The sequence below is a fragment of the Prinia subflava genome, chromosome 4, assembly GCF_021018805.1.
Source record: "Prinia subflava isolate CZ2003 ecotype Zambia chromosome 4, Cam_Psub_1.2, whole genome shotgun sequence".
Taxonomy (NCBI): Eukaryota; Metazoa; Chordata; class Aves; order Passeriformes; family Cisticolidae; genus Prinia; species Prinia subflava.
In genome coordinates, this window is record NC_086250.1 from 504,395 (window position 1) to 518,295 (window position 13,901).

The 13,901-nt window shown below is 45.6% G+C and overlaps 1 protein-coding gene across 2 annotated transcripts in view; it reads right to left on the reverse strand.

The window, feature by feature from the left end:
* NINJ2 (ninjurin 2) overlaps positions 1–13,168 on the reverse strand; it is a 39,544-nt gene extending 26,376 nt beyond the window's left edge. Inside the window, exon 1 of one of the 2 annotated variants that reach the window (XM_063395060.1) lies at positions 12,929–13,168. In XM_063395060.1, coding sequence (XP_063251130.1) covers positions 12,929–12,961 — 33 coding nt within the window. In that variant the 5' untranslated portion in view covers positions 12,962–13,168. Of the gene's footprint in view, positions 1–10,802; positions 10,951–12,928 lie in introns of those variants that run through there. The other variant, XM_063395062.1, reaches the window with a different exon arrangement.
* Positions 13,169–13,901: the final 733 nt, after the last annotated feature.

A 13,901-nucleotide genomic window follows, 5' to 3' on the forward strand; every position in this document is an offset into this window, starting at 1 on the left:
GCAAATGCTCCTGCTGGGAGCCTTGTGCTCACTTGCACTTTTGCTTTCCTAAGACTATTCTGATCCCATCCAGCTCAATAAGCTAAGCTAAATTACAATAAATAAATAATAATTTTTAAGAAGTTCAAAAGAGACCGTTTTCTCCAGCTTTAATGAGCTGAACTGTCTGTGAGAAGGGTTTGGCAAATTCCAGCACAAGGACAAGGTGGGATGTGTCTGGAGCAGGAGATAAGGAGGGAGCAAAGGGTCACAGGCTGAAGGGAGCAGGGCTTTCCCCTCTGGGAGCAGCAGGCTATTAGATCTTCCCAATATCTAATCTTTCTGCTTGTTAGTCACTGCTGAGCCCCGGGGTGTCTCCACAAAACCTTCGTTGCTGGTGTTGTTGCCCCTATGACACAGAGGAAAGAGGGCTTGTGTCTCATCATTTCCCTCATGTAAGCAGCGAGCAGGAATTCCAGGGTCTCTGTACTCCAGGCACAGACAGTGGCTCCTCAACAACTTCTGCTGTCTGAGGAGAGGGCTGTGCTGGGAAACAAGAGTGACATTGACTCTGAAAGTGGCTACAAAGAGCAAGATGTAATCCTCGTGTGAATAGGAACTGAGAGACCCTGAGGAAAGGAACTACTTATCTCAATATACGTTGTCCTCTTAAGGTCACTTAGGTACAGCCAGGGCAGCAACAATTGATGATATGTTCATGCCAAAAAGTCCTGTGCAATCCAGTTCAGCCATAAAAACTGTTAATGATGCAGTAGAGGCTGTATGTCACTGTAGGTTTTGCCACTGTGACACCACAAGTGACATCTTCACAGTATGGCACGTGAAATACAGGCTGAGATTGATGTGTGGCCCAGAGTGATGCAGAATGTGAGGTTTTGTGAAAGGTAGACACACTGCAGGGACGGGCTCACAGTGCAAAGTCAAAGTCTGCATCCAGAGCTTCTAACATTTCACATACAGCTTACACCAACGCCTCACTTCCAGTCCATAACTTTTCATACACTTATATATGGTTATACACATACGTAAAGCCCAGACCAGTCCCAGAAGACATACAAGAGCATGCCAAGGAGGAATTGAAGCAGAGTACACAGAATTTCCCATTAGAGTGAAGTAGCTGTGCATGAACCCACCAAGTGCTCTGTGTATTTGCACAGTGTAATCATTGGTTCCTTGATTTGTGTACACGTGCTCGGATTGTGTATGTGGAATGTCAGGAGTTGATTTACTGAAAACATTAAAAAATACATCACAATGCCCATTTAAGTTCACCATAAAGAATGCTCCAAGCTTGCCCATACCTGTTAACTCTTGTGTGCACTCTCCAAAGTCTGTACACACTAACCTGTTTTCTACATCACCAAATCAGTGACAGCATCTGTGGAGCACGAGTTTTATTCACCTCTCCTCAAGAAGCCCGTTCATCATTTGCAGTGAGCCTGAGATAAAAGACTCTTCATCTGTGTAAAATATTATTATTGTTGTTGTTGTTAGGCTAGTGTTTTCAGAGGGTTTTATTGGAACCTGATGTCCTGCCAAAAGTAACACCCTGGGAATCTTTCAACAACTGTTCCTGGGTGTTCTGTAGATTACTGCTGTTTTCTCATACACTGTCCCTGGGAATTACATTCTCAGATTAGAAAAACATCCATCCTCTTCCCTCTGTGAAAAGAACTGCTGTTCTGGCTCTATATTAAAGGATTAGGATAGTGGTTTTTTTCTGGTGACTTATTATTCAGGTTGTGTTTTGTTTTCTCATTAACCCCTCTGCGAGACAGGTTCAAAATGTAAAATAAGATTGATGTGTGAATGATCTTGTAGCATTATGCAAACACTTTGCATAGCTGAGAATGGCCAGCTAAAGGAGGACTGGTGGAAAATTGGACCCAGGCATTCAGTCAGCAACTTTCAACCCTGCAGAGACAAAGAAGCTTTAGGAGCTAACTTTATAATGAGGAGCTATAGTACAGCATGGCAGAAATTAAAGGGAGGCCCAAATCCCCTTAGTGACAATTGTTTTTCTCCTGAGTTGCTTTGAGAGACCTTTGGAAAGGGGTGCAGCAAATGAGGCCTTCCTAGGAGACTGTGCTGGGGAAGCAAATACCTCAGAGCCAGAATAGGAATGGGTGGAGATTAAAGCAGAATAACCATTTCTCTGGCAATTGAATGCCCAGATTTTGCAAACACAGTCTTGTTCTGAAGAAAGCATTCACATGGAGACACTGAACATATTAAGATTTTGGAGTGGGAAAACAAAAGTCTGCAGGAACTGAAGTTTTGATTCCTTTCCCACTGTACCTTGTGTTTGTCCTGCAGTTTCTCCCTTCAGGATGGCCAAGGGACAGAAGTGGTACAGAACAAACGCCCTGGATTTCAAGTGGGGTTCACTCAGTAAGCATTGTATACCAAAGCTGCATTCTTGTACAGGGATAGCCAAAAAGCTGTGCCAAATGAAATCCTAAATGTTTGAGGAGGAATGAAAGAGATAGGAAGGAGGAGGAAAAATCCCGGGCCATGCAGGACAGAGTGGGCACTGGATGACGGTGTTTGAAGGGCAGTTGTGCTGGTCTTTATTTGGCATGGCTTACACAAATGGCTCATATTAGCTGATGTGAGTTCTGGTTATGCACTGAATCATTTACAATACCTAGCATGAAATGATTGAGGACTTTATTTAACTTAATAAACTTTTAGTTTATTCGCTCCTGATCACACCTTCCCTTCTGGCCCCCCCAGCAGAGCTCACCCCTGCTGGGGCAGCTCAGCTTTACTGTCAAGATGTGCAGCAGTCCTGGGGTTTTGTGGTGCCTTTCTGTGCACTCACTACTGCCTTTTTTCTTTGCCTTAAGAAAATAACCTAAACAAAACCCAACAAAAAGAAATGCCAATTTGCCTCTTTGTTTCTTATTCATGACTTCTCATTTTCTCTTTGGGCACCCTGTTTGATGCTGCTGCTAGCATTCCCAGAGAAAGTGGGCAAAAGAAACTTGTTTGCACTTATTAATATGATTACAATGACCAGTGACTTTTAATATATGTTTATCCCTACCTGTCAGGAAGATAAATATTTAATGAAATCATTATAATCGTTCCGTCCAGATTTTGACCCTGGCACCAAACAGTTTTGTTTTCTTGGGCCTTTTGGAGGCCTTTTACCTTGCAATCCATCCTCTGCCCTCCCTACATCATCTCAACACCTCAGCTCGTGCAGCACTCGAGTACAGAATGTGAATTCCCTCTGCTCACAGGTATCAACATGCTGGCACTGACTGTGTACATAACGAGTGTGCCTTGGGCAAAAGGCAGACTGAGTGCTGCTCTGTAACAGATAAGGCATTCCCACAGTTTGAGGTCCCCAAAGTATCATCTCCACCCCAGCCAAGAGGAGGCACAGAGTCCTACCTGCCCCTTACAGTGCACCAAAAGGAGAAGAGGGCCTTTAAAGCCCATAGATCTTTCCACACAAAGATTGTGATCAGAAAATCACAGCCCTCTCTTAGCCTCTGTATTTGGCTGGTCCTGACAAACTTCCCACAAGCGTGGCTCTCGTTTCTGCTGAATCAGCCTTAAATTACACCCACTGAGCAGATGATAACGAGAGAGAAGCACTTTGTCAGTGTGCAGGGTACAAATGTATCGTGTATGGAATTGTATCATCTGTATGGAATTGACTGATCCAGCTGGAGGAGTTACCCAGCCAGATACCTCAGTGCTCAGGGGTCAAGGGTAGGACTAGAGACAGTGTCTTCTGATTTAGGGATCAGAAGCACAGCTGGGCACAGCACCACCAGCCGTATCTGCACCTCTGTATACCCGCAATGTACTCCATAAACAGAGTTATCAATCCACGGATGTGCATCTTTAATGTACAAGGGCTTGTGGTACAGCTCAGGGCTACTTGCACTTGCATAACTCCTTTGAGGTTTGGTTGGCTGAACTTTACTTTTCGTAAGTCATTTGATAATATGTAAAACAAAAAAATGGGAGGAACATAAAAATTATATCAGGCACACCAATAACAGACTGACCAGGCTCCTAGCTGAGAAACAAGTTCTCATCAGATAGGAAAACACAGGGAGGGGAACAAAGGAAGGAAAAAATTGCTTTTGGATCAGAATAAAGAGGAATGTGTTGTTATAATTTCAGCCACAGAGCGATGCATCTTTTTACTTTTTAGCCATTCTTTGCTGTTGGTGACGACAGGGAAACCTTTCCCTGCATGTGGCCAAGCGTCCGGGTCAGCTGCTCCCCCGGGAGGGACAATGTCCCTGTTTGTGCAGTGGTGAGGGAGGCAAGAGGAAGCACTGCGGGATGGCCCTGCCCCACCCTGCCCTGAACACCCGAGCTCAGCCCCACGCTGGCCCCGAGCCCCTTCCCCTGCTCGGGAGGGACCTGCAGGGGCCCTGCCACTTTGCCATGGCCAGGACACTGCACACCTCAGGCTGACCCTGCTGGGTAACTCGGGGTGCTGCTGCAGAATCGTGGCTGCAGGCAGTGCAGAGGGGCTGGAAATGCCTCAGAGGGGCTCCTCGACCCCACAGTGATAACCAAAAGCCAGGCTGACTTCTAGCCACACAGAGTGTTGCCATCTGCTCTTGAGCTGCTTGTCTGAGCCCGCACCCGAGTTCAAACCTCTGCACAAGGATACAGATCTGCAGTGTGCCCGTTATCTCCTTTATTTTATGGTCTCAGCAGGATAATTGGGCATTAGATCAGCCCAGGTACCTCTTGCTGTACGTAGCAGCTCAGACTAGCAGGAAGTGGGCGCTCCATCTCCTCTGGTGTCTGGGGACAGAGACCTCTGGGACTCTGAACTGCTCCCCCCATTTGGCTTACTAGCATTCAAAGGCTGGGATTTTATAGAACACACCCTGCCGGAGCTCATTCTGGGGCTGTGCTCCTCTTTTTTTTCCTTCTCCTTCATGATTTGCTCCCTATACTTACTTAGTGAGGTTTTGGAGTATTTGTTTTTGTGTGGATTTTTAGTTCATCTATTTTTTTTTTTTTTTCTTTTCTGCTTCTGAGGTACTGACGTTATTCCTTCCTCTGAACATGTCAGGTTTTTTTTATTTTGGTAGGCCCACATCTCTTTCACCCAGTATCTGTGTAGCTGCACCTGGATGTGAGTAGTTTTTTCCCTCAAGCTCCATTGCATCCTGGCTCCTCACAGGAGAAGTAGGTAAGAGGGGCTTTTATTGTACCAGTGGACTTTGCCCATCCCTCTGTGGGTCTGAACAGGCCAGCATTATTTCACAAGTGCTAAATCCACTCACAATGGTTTTAAATGGTTGAGCTGCTGAGCCAGCTGAACAGCAAACACCAGAGGGGAAACCACATTTTGTGAGCGCTTCAGATTCCTTCAGACTGTACGTGGAGCCATTAGGAGCAAAGTAAAAGCCCTTTGACACAACTCCCTTCGGCAGCTTTTTCACAACCACGTGCCAAAAATGAGGGCTGGCTAAGGAATTGGTCCAGAGTCAGCTCCCAAGAATCCAGCACGTGAGGATGGAGTTTGAATCTGTTTTGGTTAAAAGAAAACAGCAGCACAGTGTATTTTCTTGTAGCCTATCAATCGTTGCTGGATGTCTCCCTGATCAGTGTGGATTGCTAGTCAAGGTATCACCATGGGCAAAAGATGAGAAAAACCCCAAGTGCCAATGTTATGTCGTTTTTATTGTATTTGTATCTGTTAACTGTTTGCCTTATTTTTTACAACTAAGTGAAGAAAAACCCAGTTTGTATATCTGTTGCCTTCTGATGATCCTAGAATAACTAGATCTTCAGCTAACATAACCAGCTAAGAAATATTCCAGAATTCAAGCAAGTATCCCATTGCAGTAGGATAGATGAAGGCCTGTGTAAAGGAGCTGCTGTTTCTGTCTCTGCCCAGGCAGATTCCTTAAACAAGTTCTTTCACAAGGATCAGGGTTAGCTTAGACACTCAGTAATGGAGGTTTCCTAGCCCAGACAGTCTTGATAGAGTGATAACTCTGAGCATTGCTTTGAGGCAGCAATAATAATTGATGGTGGTCATGAGGAAGGATGAACCTCCCTGCTCCAGCTTCAGTCAGCAAAAACTGTGTGGCCACAGCCTGAAATCCCACATGGGCATGCAGCAACATTTCATCTTGAATCAGCCAGAAGGAGGTGCAAAGTTCAAGTTGAAAAGTTGCATCAAGGACCTGTATGGTCATTCTGAGTCAGAATTTCTGTTCAACATATTTCAGTTTGTTTCACTTTGGCTTTGGGGTTTCCTCCTACACCAGTGTGGTTAAGTGACTCTAGTTCCAGCAAGAAAGGTGCAGGAGCAGCTGTGCCTGAACTTTTGAAAGTGTGTCAACATTTGTTTCCAATGGATGCTGAAGCAGGGGAAAGAATAATGTGTGGTCTCTTAGTGACAGCTCCAGTTAATGCTCTTCTTTGCACTGTGTGAAGTAACAGAGCGGTCACTGGTGACCAAAAACATCTTCAACCATTCCTTCAAGAATTGATGGAGATTAAGAATTCAACTGGTGAGAACAAAGATGAAACCAAAGGATACTCCTGCTCTGTGGCAATTCTCCCATCCAGAGATGCTCGGTCTTTCCTTCCCCCTCCTCCCTCCTCCCACTGGTGTGTCAGTGGTCATTGAACCATCTCTGCCTTGACTTACTATCTGTGAAATAGGCAGGAAAACACCTCTTGCTCCATGTGGAGATTGTGAAATTAAATTCATTGATATTCATGGTTCTCTTGGAGAACTAGGGATAGAAGAACTTGGTTCTCACACAAGTCCTGGGGGAGTATTTCTGTGCTGTTATTTTCTGCAGAAATACTCCTTCAGTAAAACATAGGTTACACAAGAATAGTTGGCCATGCTTTGGCTCTTGTCAGGTTGGTAAGAGAAGTTATTTTTCTCGCATAAAGGTCTGTGGTGAATCTGGGACTTCTTTTAAATCTCACAGAATATTATTGTTATATAACTGCATAAGAGAAAACTCCTACAAATATGCATAAATATTAGGGAAAAAAATAAAGACAAAAACCCAAGAGAACATGAACAAGCCACAAACTAGAACATTATCTCATTCTCTTGTTCTCATTTCTCTAAACCTGCCCACAGGATTCCCCCAGAATTTCCAGCACTCACTGAACCTTGACTCAAACAGCTTCATGAGAAATTTCTTCCCCAAGGGTTATTTTGGATAGAAAGTTCTAAGATCCTGTGTATAATGGTTTATACAGCTGTAATTACAGAGTCACATATCTGATTCAAGTAACTTGACAAGGAATTATAGCTTGGCTAGTTCAAAGGAGTGTGTCAAGGTGTACGGCAGCTGGTGATGTGGGTCTTACAGCCTCTGCACTTGGGCCCTTCTACCACCCTGGTGTCCAATTCCAATGTTTCTGTTATATGTTTACATACCCGAGGCAGTCTAGATTACAGTAGTAGAGCTCATTTCTTCTACTGCCTTTCCTCAGAGACAGTTTTCTAAACACTTGACTCACAAGGCAGGCGTAGGGAAATGGCAGTGAAAATGCCCATTCACCCTTTTGTACTTGGAGAGGCTCACACTTCTGTGTGTGGTTATTGTATGCCCGAAGCACTGCCCATTTTTGGTTCTCAGAAGAGAAACATAACAAAATAATACAGATTTTACAGGAAGAGATGAGAAATGGTGGCTTAGACTGGAGGCTTCTGTTTTCAATGGTGAGGGGAGATGCTGCACCTGTGAGTCAGCTGGGGGCAAACAGAGCAGCAGGCATGGATCAGCTCTCAGGCCCAAATCACAGAGCCCAGACAAGGCCACTGCAGCCCCCTGGGGCAGCCCTTGCTGTGCTGGCAGTACCAGGCTGCCTCCATCCCGGGAAACGGCTGGAGGAGAGGAGAGGTCCTGCAGCTCCAGGGAGTGCAGCCTGGCTGCTGCTGGAGAAGCAGGCCAATACATGCCCAGACCAGGAACTTGTGAGCACATCACAGCCTTGAGGCACAAGCTAAAGCCACAAAACACCGAAAAACTGAAAGTCAAGCCCAGCTGTGAACACACTCTCTACACGCCTTATCAGATTTAGACTGAAAGAGGGATGTGAGAGATGGGATTTACTGTGGTAAGGGGGACTTTCCAGTTGTTTTGTGGGCATTTTGGAGAACTCCACACTGCTAGACCTGGAGCTAACTCTATTTATCTGCCTTTCTAAAGTCTGCCTGCTGTAGATCTGGTCAAAAACTGGAAGTAAACTATGCAGTTACTGAAATCTTTTTTTCTTTGCAAGTTACTTGTAAACCTGTCTTTATTTCCACAGATGTATTTTCCATTCAAGGTATTCATGAAGCAACTCCTGCCAAAAAATTTCAGTGTAGGGTCTGTTTTCCAGAATGATTATTTTAGCTGTTTACTCATTTTACTTTTGAAGTATGAATGATTCCCTAAATGGTGAGGTATTAGTTCTGCTTCTCATCCCAGAGGATTGTAAATTTTTTTAATCCAAAGAGTAAGAAACTATAAAAAGAGAGACACAACATACAATATATGACCTCTTTTGCAGTATGAACAAGGATGACATTTCATCCAGCACACATCCCTCAAACACCCATTTGTACAGGACATAACGCCCCTGCAAGAAAGCATAAAAATGTAAATCTTGTAAAACTCTGGAGCCATTTAGAGTCAGTCCTTGCTCTGCAGTATGCATTTGGGGCTGTAGCAGACCTGGCTGTGGCAGTGTGTGAGTCTCAGCTGCTGTCAGGGCTGTTCCTGGCTCCTGCTGCAGTGCTGGGAGCGATGGGGGGATGCTGTCCCAAGCCTGGGACTTCGGCCTCAATCACAGTGGAACAGGGCTGTGTTCAGATGCACACTGTGAGATGCAGCAGCTGAGGAACACAGCTTAACAGGTTTAATGGGCCTTTTGCTGAGGAAAAGAACTGTCCTGTATGGCTCCCTCCTCCCTTCTGCCCCCTGCAAGTCTCCGTGGAAGGGATGCAGGTGAGAGTCTGGGGTGACAATAGCATAAAGGAGGACAGACAGATCAGCCAGAGTGTTTCTATCAAAGCCATGCTTCTAATTTATAAACCTGTGTTTCCTGGAGTAAAAGGAAGTTGGTGATGGGATCTTGTGGGATTGTTCTGTTTCCATCCCAATGCAGTGCTCAGATCCCAGCTATCTCAGGATGCACTCTGCTGTACCTCACCAGGATGCTGCTCTGCCAGCTTTCCTGTCAATGGCAGGTGTTTAATAGAGGAAGGTGAAAGTTTCACTGGGAAGCCACAGATAGAGATGTCTGGGGAGAAAAATGCATCTTTCAGGTTAAATAATGTCGAAGTTTGATCTTTTAATAGGTAAATTATTATTTTTAATTAAAATGTTTTAATTCCAGTTTTATTTATTTTCTTAGCACTTGACTGGCTGGCATAAATCAGGTAAGGCTGCACAGTCTTGTGCCTTTTTGCTATTTCAGCACCATTTCCTTTTTGTATCTCTCTCTGCACCATTTGAGGTTTTGTTGGTCTTCCTAGAAGTCAGAATGGGAAAACAGAGTCCTTAGAAACACAGAACAAGAGAATTTTTGTAAGGGACAGAGTGGATTAGTGGGAGATACTTCTTGCTGTTAAAAAGCAGTCCTAGGCCCCACTTCTGGAGAGCTGGTGTCTAACTTCTCTAATGCCAGCTACCACTTGTAGTCTGGTCAGCAATTGTGCCACGGCCTGTAGGGAACTGAAAAGCATATTTATTTTTATCCTGCTATTGGCTTATGGAATTTGAAGGTACCTTTTTTAGCTTGCATAACTGTAAATATTGTTACTGGACCTCCCGACCTCTTTTCAATGTTTGCTCGCCCCAATATTTGACCTTCTAACCTGCCCCAGGAGATGGCAAATTCCACAGGCTGATGACATGCTGGATGAGGGGGTCCTGTTACAGACACTTTCAATTTTGCTGAGTGAGCTCCTATTCATGCTTCAGAATAAGCAAAAAACATTGGGGACTGATCAGTTCTCCTGAGAGCCTTCTTAAATCTTGACTGCCTTTTCCTGCTGTCTCCCACATGAGGACAAAGGTCTATTGTTTTAATTTTCGTTACCTGCCTAGCCTGTCCATGTAAATGTGGTGTAAGAAATGCTAGGAGGTACTGTGCAACTGCTTCAGACACAGGACCCTCAGTCTATAAATAAAAATTCCTATTTCTGCATTGTATAATAGTTAACTTTCATGGCTGTTCCTGCTGCTCCGTCCGGGAGCTCTTTGAGGAGGAGTGAGTCACGCATTGCAGCGTGCAGTGTGCATTCCCTGAGATCTCTGTAAACCCACAGCTGGAAACTTCCAAGGAGATACCTGCTCTGCCTTCACTGCTCAGAGCAGGGACTCAAAGGAGGCTTTTACATGTACTTTCCACTGAAAAACACTTTTTTTCCCTCTGTCACTGACCGCTCCTCCCCTGACCTCACCCTTGTCAAGTCACGTCATTTACAGGACTCTCTGCTTGTCTCAGCTGTTGTCCTGAATCTCAATCCAGGATTCTGCCAACTACACCAGTTTGTCTTGAACAAATGATTTTGAATTTAGATCACTTCAGGAATCATCCTCAAACGTATTTGTGAAAGTGGTATTAATATGTTGTTGTAAAAATGTGACTTAAAACGTTTGATGGCAAGCTTCACTTTGTTATTACCCTGCACAATCATTTGAGCAATGATTCGAAACTACCAAGGCACAAGTAAAAGTTACCAAGAAGAAACATCAAAGTTACCAAGATAAAATCAAAGTTACCAGGGCATAAATCAAAGTTACCACCCTACAGAGCTGTGTGCAGTCTCAATCACTTACCAAAGGTGTGCTGCTGGTAAAAGGTCTGTGCTTTGAGAAGCAGCCTTGAGGGCTGTCACAGTGCAAGGGGAAATCACTGCCATGCAGTCGGGCTGCTCAGCCAGGGGAGCCCAGAGAAGGCTCTCTCGGGCCTTTATTTATAGAATAAAGTGGTTGGCTTGCAGTCAAATTGCATGTGATAGTAAAGGTATGCAGGAGACTCCTTGTACCCGCAACTTTCTTTGTTCCTTGATAAATGAGTCTTGGAAAAGCCACTCGCTATTCATGTGTTAATCGCATGATTGGTGTTCCAAGCTCAAGCCTCCATGCTCCCTGGGTCAACTCTGCTCCTTTGTGGGCTTTCAGAAAGAAAGCAGATTGAAGCCAGAGGAGCTCTTGGTCCATTTGCAGCTCATGCTTTTATGTCCTTTGGAGTCTGAACTAAACCACCTTCGTTTGGTTAAGGGGTTTTATCCATTACACCAGTGGGTTACACTCCCTCTCCCAGCACTGTGTGTTTCCTGATCATAACTATGCCAGGGTCTGTGTGCCTTCACCTGTGCTTTGTGCTGCCTGCTGGCTTCCGTGAGGTGTCACAAGGGAAATCCTGGCAGCACAGAGGTTCTTGGGGCAGTGTGTGTAGTACTGCACACTCTACACCTGCCTGCTCTAGAAACAGACAGGTGTTCCTCTCAGTCCTGCAACTCCAGGGACCTTTGGCCTTCTGGGCTTACTTATTGGGGTCTTGTAAAGGCCAAAGATGCCGGTGATCACTTTTGACTCTTCACTTAACCTCAAGAGGAAACTCTAAACCCCAGATTTTTCAGTAGTTTATGAGATTTTTAATCAGTGAAGCTGATTTTTTCATCTATTACACCTGGACTTTAAATTCATGATAGACCTGAAACTTTCCATTGGGTGGAGTGATTTAATATACAGGGAGTTAATCTGACTTTTTATTAGCATAATTTTCTTGTCCTCTCTTTACCATGAGTTCCTGGCTTAATGGTGTCTGTGTTTTTCCCCTTATTGTCTAGTTCTAGGAAAGAATAACATTTATCTCTCCCAGCCTTAATAAAGTTCATTTTCACTAGCTGGCATAGTTAGCTGTGCATCTTCCTCACTAATTGTGTCTCTTATTGAGCATAGCTACTCCCAGGTCTTCAAGAGCTGCTCTGCACCTCATATCTCACTGGAGATACATTCTGCAGGTTTGGGGAGTCTCAGCTCTTGTTTCTAGTTAAGGAACATTGTCCTGATAATTTCCAAGGGCACAAATCTTTCAATTTCTTTGACATGGGCCGAAGAAACAGAAATTGTGACCCCAGATAAACTTCCCCACTGCCAAGTCTAAGGATGATTATGACCATTTCAGACAGAAAAATCAGCAGCAAAATTTGGACCTCGATGCCACTTTCAGGGCTGGAAGCTGTGCCCTAGACAATGCTTCATATTCTGCCTTCTCCACAGTTGTCTGAGGTGCAGATCTGGCCTTAACCTCTGAGTTTTGATGGGTGTTTGTGATCTGGGCTTTTGATGCCATTTCTTCCCTAACAGTCTCTCTTTTCCAACCCTTGGGTAGCTGCCCTTTCCGAGGACGCACGCTGCGCACGAGGAACACCCTTCTCAAAAAACACAAACACCCCGAATAGGAACACAGAGAGCTGAAAGAGCTTCACCAAGAAGTGTTGTTTCTCTATAAACCCTGCATAGGAAGCCTTGGCCTCCTCACTCCCTCAGTATTTGCTGTATTTATTTCTTTTTCTCCTCTCCAGATTGAGAGTGCTTTCTGCCAAACAGAGAAAGGCTTTGTGAGATGAGGGACAGATCAGACTTGCATCTTGTGGAGTATGTGCTGCCTCCTTCTGAGGGCTGAGGGCTGATCTCTTCCTCTGCTGTCCCTTCATCCCCCAAAAGCATCTCTTTTTAGTAATATCCCTCTTGTTACCCTTATATTTTTGGAAAAAGCTCCTAACTGCTCTTGGCAGCACACAGCAGGCATCCTGCCGCTGGTTTTCCTTCAAAGGGGAGCGGAGGAAGAAAGCAGGGCTGGGTTTTGAGAGGGAGCTGTGTGCCAAAGGCGAGGAGAGGATGCGTGTCCCGCAGCCCGGGCTGTCCCCCCGCTGCCCCGGGTGTCCCGGACTCACGTGCGGGTCGCTGCGGTCCCTGTCCGAGGCCATCCGCCGCTGTCCCGGGCAGGAGGAGCTCTGGCCGGGCTGCCACAGAGCCGCTATTCATGCGTGCCTTGGCAGGCCCGGGGGCGAGGCGGGGGCGGCTCCCGCCCTTTGTGCCGGCAGCCCTGGAACAGGAGCCCCTCTGAGCTGCCCTGACACCCGTGTGCGCGGCGTGTCCGTGCCCTGCCGGCCCAGCTGAGCCATGAGCTCACTCGGGCACGCTGATGCTGCCCGTGTACCAAGAGGCTCCTGGCAGGGGCTGTGCGGCCACCCCGACCCCTCCCGTCCCTCCCAGCACACAGCAGCGTGCACAGATGAAAAACCAAGGGTGAACAAACCAGGTCCACGAAGCTGTGCCTGCTAGCTGCTGCTGCTGCTGCAGAGGTAGTGTTACATCTCAGAGAAAATTGGCACTTCACTCCTTTTGCAGTCCCTTCTCCTCGTTTTTCTCCCCAGCCAAAATGCCCTTCCTTTCCCCTCCCCAACACTTTTTTTTAGTTGAATTTGATATGTCTGGTCTTAGCTGAAATGAGAGCTTGCTTTTTGCTGAAGTTAAAAACAACTGTGAATGACACTGGAATGGAAATGTGTGCAGCCAGAATCAAGTCACAGTGTAGAAAAACACTAGGTGGGTTCCTCAGGCAGAAATATCAGCAATAATTCTCTAGATGGTAGAGAAAGCGCTACTTTGTGCTACTTGCAAATGAGGCAGGCGTGTCTGGCTTTTGAAGGAGAACTTCTGTAGTTACAGTAGCATAGAAAATTTATGGTAAGAATATATTCTGTTTAAACAGTTCAGCCAAATGCGTGTTCTAGTACTCCAGCCTGCCTGAAAGTGCTGACAAGTCTGTCAGTAGATGATCCTGTTGCATTGATGCTTCCCAGCAAAACGCCTCATTTTGCAGTGAAAATACTAATGCTTAGTCCTGCAAGTTCACTTCAAAGT